This window comes from Rhododendron vialii, chromosome 6a, assembly GCF_030253575.1.
Source record: "Rhododendron vialii isolate Sample 1 chromosome 6a, ASM3025357v1".
In the NCBI taxonomy this organism is placed as follows: domain Eukaryota; kingdom Viridiplantae; phylum Streptophyta; class Magnoliopsida; order Ericales; family Ericaceae; genus Rhododendron; species Rhododendron vialii.
The window spans coordinates 30,902,653-30,911,733 of NC_080562.1; the positions used below are offsets into that span (position 1 = coordinate 30,902,653).

The 9,081-nt window shown below is 40.6% G+C and overlaps 1 protein-coding gene across 2 annotated transcripts; it reads right to left on the reverse strand.

Moving 5' to 3' along the window:
- Positions 1-97: 97 nt before the first annotated feature.
- Positions 98-9,081, reverse strand: LOC131328980 (protein ACCELERATED CELL DEATH 6-like). 2 transcript variants are annotated; one of them, XM_058361984.1, is made up of 5 exons: positions 8,999-9,081; positions 7,550-7,719; positions 5,927-6,548; positions 1,594-2,129; positions 98-1,034 (listed from the first exon to the last, which is right to left on the reverse strand). In XM_058361984.1, the coding sequence occupies exons 2-5, from the start codon at positions 7,688-7,690 to the stop codon at positions 390-392; spliced, it is 1,944 nt and encodes a 647-aa protein (XP_058217967.1). In that variant the 5' UTR covers positions 7,691-7,719; positions 8,999-9,081; the 3' UTR covers positions 98-389. The 2 variants fall into 2 exon arrangements, with proteins under 2 accessions (XP_058217967.1, XP_058217968.1); XM_058361985.1 differs by lacking the exon at positions 8,999-9,081 and having other exon boundaries at positions 5,927-6,577; positions 7,550-7,673.

Below are 9,081 nucleotides of genomic sequence, written 5' to 3' on the forward strand. Positions count from 1 at the left end.
TACATCGTCTTCTCTACAACAGTCATCACACATGCATATGCTCCCTCTTCCTTCTAATTTTCTAATTTAGAAGTAAGTACTAACAATTATAATGGTCTATTTGCACAAATCCTCGTCATACGACTTTTTAATTTCAACACAAGTCTCTTTGCGCCAGCTAGATACCATGCATCAGACCAACAGTTCATTGGTCCCAATACACTTATTGTACGACTAGATTATTCACAAGACATTAACACAAGGCTAGTTGTAGATGAATAAACATCCAAATCCCACGCGTCTTCTATCTCAAATTCCTTCTCTTTCACACGATCAGCTCATGTGGTGGGGAAGAGATTTGGAATAAAAGGACGGATTTGGAACAGAGGGTCCCGTGACATGAACGAACATCATTCATCTTCCTTTTCATTACAATTAGTGTAGCATCCAAATGCATATAGTAGGAGACGAAACGGAAAGTATGAGAGTTGGCGAAAGACCCAGCGGTTGGATGAACTCAAAAGGCAGAGTGGGATGAAGAGTGCTGCTAGCACGATAACAACATTGGAGCCCATAACCAGAATAACCTTTCCAAGCCAAGTGAGTGTGCTCACGACAAGGTAAACACCTGCCATGAAAGCTATGGACATCATGGCTATCGAGATTCCCAGAAGTGGCACTGCCAATTTCAAGGCATCTTTCATCGAACAAAGGTCGTCAACAAGCAGTGCCCATAAGAGGGTGACAATGACTATGATGGAGCTGTACATAGCTACAGTGTCGCAAATCATAAATTCCTGAAACTTCAATTTTGCTAGCATAGTTGCCATGCCTTGGTCTGGATTGGAATTGTTGTAGCCACCGGGGACATTGAAACTAGCGGTGAAAGTTGCAGCCACGACTAGTGCTGCCACCACTAGAACTGCATTGACCTTGTCTTTGTAGTTTTCCATTTCTGAATTTTGACCGGCCCTAGAGGTTTTTCTAGTTTTGGAAACCTTTGCATGTGGAGATTGTGGAGCACCAGCTACTCTCAAGGCCATGCATGTCAGTCGCTGCAGAATAGCGTACCATTTACTATGAAGCAATCTTATGTGGACAAAAACCTAATGCAGAAACAATCCAACTACACACACAACAATCCAACCCCAACACCATCCACAACCACTCACATATATGTGGGGCTCATACCTGTTGTGTTTGGATTGTTGTGTACCTACACTTTATCATGCAGAAAATTGCACATAACAGTTACATGTTCCCTCTGTCGGGCTGGCTCAAGGGAGACAATCCATGACAGGCCTTTTCACATTTGGTTAAAATCCTATAGAACTTTCTATTCGAAGTTATTTTTCCAGCTTTCTGAGATGCAAGATCGATCATTATATCTTAAGAATTAAGTTCTGCTAACAACTTGTATGCAATTAATAGTAATGTACTCCATGTAATCAATTTTTGGACAATGGTTCTGCTGTTTTGGGCCTTATTTTTACAATGTGACCCTTTCGCCATATGTCAGTATATACTCATATATCAAATTTATGCAGACTTTGGTGTCTTCCAAGAAATTGGGCCTAAATGTATTTTTTCAGTGTACTTCTGTATGGAACATACCTTTCGAGATGATGTCATTGGTTCCATATATTCCTCAGCAACGTCCAGTGCTGTTAACCCATCATGATTTTCGATGTCTAGGTTTACCCTCTTGTCCAATGATAGAGCGTCCACAATCCTTGGATGCCCCCAAATGGTGGCGATATGTAATGGCGTGTTTCCATCATGATCCTTCTCATTTAAGAGTTTCCCCAGCTCTGGCATTTTGAGCATAGAACCAACTGCTTTGACATTTCCACTCTTTGCTGCGACATGAAAGATATTCTGACCTTTTAAAGTGAGCAATTCCCTCGAATCTGGGCGATGCTGGAGCATCGCTTGGATTATGTCAACTTGGCCTTTGCTTGACGCTCTGTGAATAGGAAAGAGACCATATTTGTCCCTTTGGTAAACAGCATCACATAATTTGCTTGCCAGGAAATTTACCCCTTCAAGAAAACCTAAAGATGCAGAACAGTGAAGAGCATTTCTCCCCTCCTTATCACATTTCAAGTGGAAGGAGGACTGGTCCTTTTCCCACAATATCCTTAGGACATCTGAATATAATTCTCAAAGAAAGCTAGTATTAGGACTTAGGACTAACAATGAAAATGTTTCCAATGAAGGTGAAGTCAAGGATGCAAATTAGAAACCATTTCAGAGGGGAAAATGACAGATTCCCAGTTAGCAGATGAGAAAAAGAATGCAAAATGCAACAAGTCAAGTATGTAGAATATTTTGCATTAACCCTTTGCAGCAGCTCGGAATGTCTCTCCCCTCTCTACTCTATGGTGAAGTTGGCGACATGGCAAGATAAGAGAGGTCCAAAATATAGGCCATGAAGATATCATACTCTTTAGATTATATTCCAAGCATATCCAATCAAATCAGGACTCTTTTCAAGTACCGCAATCTCTCTCTCTCTCTCTCTCTCTCTCTCTCTCTCTCTCTCTCTCTCTCTCTCTCTCTCTCTCTCTCTCTCTCCTGCATATGTGTGTATGTGTGTGTGCACGCATGTGTACATACTGTTTACACCCATTTTGGACACTTTTTGAAAGAGCCAATGATTGAGTGTCACATGGCAAGTGGGCCCAAGTCCAAGTGCGAAAAGGATCAACGGTTGAAGAACCAATCCCAAAATGATAAAGGTACACTAGATTTGCCCTACCCTAATATTCAGCAACAAACTCCTACTTTTTAGGGTAGTTGAGATTTTTCAGGGTTTGATTGCATTCACAGGCAGATTCTCAGGGAATATTCCTTCATTCCCCTGGATTTTAAGCATTAAAAAGGTTAAATACGTGAGGATCAGTCATGAATGCCACGTGGCACTTAATGAAACACGTTTCAATTGAATATGGTTAGTGGGATGAGCAAAATCAGGGAAAAGTCCCTGAAAAATAAGAGTTTTGCTAGTTTTTGACCTATCAAAGGGCCACGTGGCAACCGTCAGGGGAATTCTTTCACATCCCACATCAGTTGGGAAGTAAGAGTAGTATATAAGGATTCGCCCGCCAGCTATTGTATAACTTAAGGTTAACCTTTTAAGCCACGTGGTTAGGCGAATGGTTAGCAGGTCAACTGGGGCGGGTCGTTACAGTTGGTATCAGAGCAAAGCAGAGCACAACCCCGGTCTACATGGTGGGGGCTACCTCTAGAATCTGGTACAAGCATACTGATTATACTGTACAGAGCTATGTGTCACACTATGGCCACAAGAGGTTATTGGGCCAATGCAACGAGGACGTTGCAGCCAAGATAAGGAGATTGTCACATCCCACATCGGTTGGGATTGTGAAGTAAGAGTAGTATATTAGAATTCGCCCGCCAGCTACTCTATAACTTGAGGTTAACCTTTTGAGCCACGTGGTTAAATGAATGGTTAGCAGGTCAGCTAGGGCGGGTTGTTACAATTTCGGTTTTCAATCAACGTCTACAATCAATTTGAACTCAAAGGAAGTGGTTTGAAGACATAGGACAGGTGTCGCATTCTCAGGGCCTAATTTAAGGGATGGTTGGCAACTTTTCAGCGCATATTTAGGGAAAATTCCAACACTACAATGGTTACTAGGAGGTTATTGCTACATGAAGCATGAGTGAGCCATGTTTATAGAAGAAATGGTTCGTGCATGCTTGAAAGAAGGAAAAGGCCTTGAAAAATAAGAGTTGTCACTTTTTGACCGATTTAAAGGGCCACGTGGCATCAATCAAGAAATTTACCGTCAATATCAAAGGTGGTACATATTTATAGTGTTTTTTTAATAAGTGGGAGTAGTTTTTTGCAGAGGACACGTGGAGCAATCTCAGGACTTTATCTGTTGTTTTCAGGGTCTTTACTACTATAAATAGGAGAAAATAGGGCAGGCCCAAGGCTCTCGCCTCATCATTTCAATACCAGTTTTACAGCTTCTCAGCATTCACTTTCCAACACTTTTCATTTCACACAGACTTGTAATTCCGATATTACTAAGTCCCTGTCTTTTCTTTCCTTTTCCTTTCATGTACTTAGTCAATTTGTTCATGGAAATAAAATGGTTTTTGTTTCTTGTTGCATTTTGTTATTCACTAAAATATACGAACTTCACGAGTAAGGTAAATCCAAACCAACATTCCCGGCCTTTCTCAAAAGGTTGTGGAGCAATCACTTGCATGAGAAGTCAGTATTCCGCGATTCCCTGTCTGTTTAGACCACGTCACGGTCTTGGCACGCCCGTATCACTCGCACTCAACGTTCCTTGACTGCAGGGTACGTTTCGTTATGTTTTTGGAGCAAACACATACATATGAAAATTTATTCCAACAAAATAATCAAAATGCAAATCCATCAACGAAGGGAATGAGATCCGTTTTGAGGATGGAGAAAATTGATTTGAATGTGCCACCATCACTTCTAACTTTTGCACATGCTACAACTATTGATGACTGTAAAAGAACCATGATATACGAGCTTCCCAGTAAAAGAACCATGATATACGAGCTTCCCAGTAGAGTTCAAACCCCCCCCCCCCCCCCACACACACAGAGAGAGACCTTGAAAACGATTTGTGGGTGAATTTTTTTTTTTTTTTTGTCAAACTTTAGAGGTACATTCATTGATATGAAAATCATACATCGGGAATGGATAGCCATCCACAAGGAGAGGGGAAAGCAATCACAAATGAGGCCTAAACTCACAAACGAACATAAATGACCTCACACAAACAAGACTCACTCCGACCTTGAAAAGCCATCAAGACGACGTAGAAAACCCACCACAACAACACCCACAATGAGTGAGAGAAAGTCCCACATAGGGGAAGAAAACAAAACAAAAAAAAAAGCAGCAAACAAAAACTAAAGCAAAACCTATGAGCAAACAGTAGATCCACACCCCTTAGTCCAGCTGCCCAAAAACGCCGATCAAAACTCTCACTGTCGCCACCGCTGCTGCCACAAGGGTGGCCGAGACACAACAAAGGCCACAGAACAAAACCTTGATCACCACAGCAACCATACCCCATCGTACAGCACCACCAACTGCTATCTCCGTCCCAAGAAATTACGCCCTTGTCAGGGCGCGAACGACAAACCTATGTGACGCACAGAACAGCAAGAACGAGCCTGGCCTGATAACGTCGATGGAACTGCTGGACGATCGAAAAGAAGAGCACACAATGAGGAAGATCAGACAAAGGAGCACACTTGCAGACTGCTCTGGCGACAATTGGCTCTGTTGACGTCAGAGCTCGCAGATATCAGGGGGGATAAATCTGAAAGGGGGAAAGAGAGTGGGGAAAGAAGCAGGGGGGAGGGGCAGGCCCCTCCCCCAGGAAAACTCTAAGCGTCGAAACTCTTAAAGAGAGAGAGAGAGAAGATTTGTGGGTGATTTACACTGATATCGTGTATTCAATGTATAATTGTGTGGTGATAATTCGTAAATGATGGTAGTTGGCATCAAGAGGCCTTTGGCCCAATGGCATCATGGGGTGCACTTAGGTTTGAGGAGTTCAACTCCTCTAAGTTGCTAAGCTAATTATTCTAACAATACTAACTTTCGCCAAGCAAAAGAAAAATGATCGTGGTTGGCAACTTGGCTTGTAACAAAGGTCCTGCAAAGGCATTAGTTGGTTTTCTAGCTTGCATGTAGTGGCACTAAACAAAAACATTATTAGCTCATAATCAAAAATTACTAAATTAGCATGAGAGGTCTTTTCTGAGGAAAGAGGGGGAAAAAGGAAAATAAAAAAATAAGGAAACAGAACGAGATTATAATTCCAAACACAGAGAGAGAGAGAGAGAGAGAGAGAGAGAGAGAGAGAGAGAGAGAGAGAGAGAGAGAGAGAGAGAGAGAGAGAGAACTTAATTTGTTAATTACCAATGTTCTTTCCAATGATAGCAGCATGAACTGGTGACTTGTTTCTGATCCTCCATTTGACAAAGCAATTCCCCACGGGATTCTCCATAAGCAGCTTAACAAGATCAACAAAACCCGCTTCTGCTGCCAAATACAGCACAGACTTCCCTTCCTTATTAACCGAATACCATGCGCTTGGATTCTTATTGATAAGAATCCAAGCCACCTTCCGATGACGATGCCCTAACGCCTCATGCAATGCAGTATTACCCTCTTCATTCTCCAATTCCAAAGCACCTTCTCTCCAATCACAATTGATCAGTAGCGTGACAAGCAACGAGTCACCTGCTCTTGCTGCGATGTGGAGTGGAGCGTCGCCTTTAGAGTTTTTTTCAGCAACATAGAATGGCAAGTCCTTGCAAAGAAGCTTAACGATCTCATAGTGTCCACAGCTTGTTGCAATATGCAGAACTGTGTTTCTCTGAGGATCTAGTTGGACACCGCCGGCTGATGAGCGATATTGCCCATCTAGATTGCCATGTTCCCTCGCTTTTTTGAATTCAAGAATATTACCTTTTGTAGTTGCTCTGTACAGTTCGGGGTCCATAGACTCCACCATCGCATAGCTCTCGTCTTCCTCAGCCTCCTCCAACAAACCAGGATTTCCGGGTTCTGACATTTCTCAAATGACTCACTTCTCTCAGTCTAATTTTTGCATTACAAATGTAAAAAACACTCTCATGCATGTCTTTTTCTGTTAAATTTGCTATCAGTGACTAGATTTCTTGCCAGATTCAATATATAATCTACTTAAACAAATGAACTTTCTTATTTTTCTAGTCTTATGTATGGGCTTAACTTGAATCTTTAATATGAGTCCAAATGCCAAGAAAGTATAGTGGAAAAGTTTTGGACATTCAAAGGAAACCATGACACGCAATGTTCCAGTCGTGAGTCAGCCTCTTTAATAGGAGTAAGACAACATTTTGGACAATATCTAGGAAAAGTCCTGGATCCTTCATGGACTCAAGTTCTATGGAGCAATATTTTTTTGCTGATTATACAAGAATATATTGGAGACTCTTGGGCCTAGCTCAAGCGGTCGTGTAGCTCCCCTTTGGGAGTGAGAGGTTGTGGGTTCAATTCCAATGGAGAGAAGGTCAGTACCCTTTGTGGTAATCACTAACAACTAACTAGTAACTCTACTAACATCCGTATGACAAAAAAAAAAAAAAAAAAGAATATACTTGAGTCCATTACAAAGAAACATTGAATCTAATGTGTTATTTTTTGCTACTAAAACTAATGTGTTTGTTGAAAGAAAGGGCAAAGTCAATCGACGCGTCCATGGCCTATCAGGATTATTTGGAGGTGGCTGGAACATGATAAAATTAAGCATGAATTTTCTTATTTTATGAAAGCAGCTGCAGGGTTATCTTCTGTTCATACCCAAACAAGACATGTTCCTTGATTCTTCCCCTTTCACAGAAACTATGAAGAGAAAATTTTAATAACAAATTTTTACAATAGAAATTCAATTGAAGTGCCGAGGGGGTTGGTTGAGCTATTAGTTTACTATTCACTGCACATATCGGCCAAATACTAAGAACGACAAATCATCATGATAATGGATAACTTGCTCACCTGATCAGTCTTTGGATCAAGAATTGGTTGATGCAATACATGGGCAACCACAGCCAACCCTCCAAAACTCAGCGGGACATGGAAACTGAGCAAGTAAAAAGCCAATGTGTCCATAGACTCCATACACTCCCACTGTCCCATAGAACATATGATCCCAACACCGAAAACTCCTATTAACCACGTCAAACAGAACCCACTATTTGAATTAGTGTACCCTTCAAAGAAGCGTGATAAACATATATATAGAGAAAAAGACTGTTAAATTTTTTTAAGAAACAGATATGAGTGTTAGTTATATGCGAAGGCCCGCCTGACTCTTTCAGTCTAGAGTTGAATACAATGTGTATGGGAATTTTCTATCACATACCGGCGGATTTCTTTTTTCAGTTCTGATACTTACATAAAAGGGGATCATTCATTTATAAAAGTGGTCAGCCCCTTTGAATTGTGAGAAAGGCAGAGAAAAGAAAAGAAACAAGAATCCAATCACTTTTTTGGATAACAAAAAGGGGTGAGGAAGGATAAGAAATGAAGGGGGAAAATGAGTTTTTATTGGTCCATTATTGTTTTTCTGGTCAATTTTACGTGATTTTGGTGAGAAATCCATACCATTTCTTTTCTCCCTTTCTCACTATCAGAAGGGCCTGTAACAGTGTAAGAATTATTTATGGTCTTGAGATCATTCCAAAGAATACAAAATATACAAAACAAGCAAATTAGGGAAACACAAAATAGCACTCTCCCTAAATTTATTTGATGTTACATTCATATTATTTATCTGGAATAGTTGGCCAAAATGAACATAAGAAAAATAAAAATCCTGCGAGGGATTTTAAACCAACTACTGGGATACATATGAGATATAGTGGGATATCGGACTAACAGCCCATCCTGTAAGAAAAGTAAAGAAAGCATTCAAATTTGAGCAATTCTACGGTCACCGCATATGGTGACCATGCGATGTGTCACCATTGCACTTTTAGAAAGTTTACCGCCACATGACCAATGGGGCGCAATCTACCATACTACATTAGTGACACGCATCCAAAATACTGTCACCAAATTATTAGTGTTGAAATTTCTCACCAAATCACACATTCATTTGGATTGATTTGGTAAGAAATGGTGTCATATGTTAAAAACAATATTTTTTTATTGGCTTCCTTTTCCTTTCTTGAAGAGATTCGGTAAGAAATTATTCCCCTTTCTCATCACTTCCTTTCTAACCATCCAAATTCCAAAGGCACCGTAAAGAATAAAAGGGTAGCTAACAAAATTCAGACCCACAAAATAGGTTTTCATAGAGCAGAGTTATTGATCAGCAGAATTCTAACACTACGGAACGAACTGGTTTCACACCGGGAGAACAGGGGAATCGAAAGACCAGGGCATAAAAATAAATAAATAATGACAAGAAATTAGAAGAGGTGGTGATGGGTATTGTTGTACCTCAAATACTTTAGCTGTTTATTCTTCTTTGATGCAAGAACACTTGATACATAACTTACAGCCACTTTGGATGAGATGAAGTG

Coding starts and splice junctions, on each gene's coding strand:
- LOC131328980 (XM_058361984.1), bottom strand. CDS start 7,690: ATGGGACAGTGGGAGTGTATGGAGTCTATGGACACATTGGCTTTTTAC. Junction 6,549..7,549: donor TTGATCCAAAGACTGATCAG/GTGAGCAAGTTA, acceptor TTGTTGGAGGAG/GCTGAGGAAGACGAGAGCTA. Junction 2,130..5,926: donor TATCATTGGAAAGAACATTG/GTAATTAACAAA, acceptor AATTATATTCAG/ATGTCCTAAGGATATTGTGG.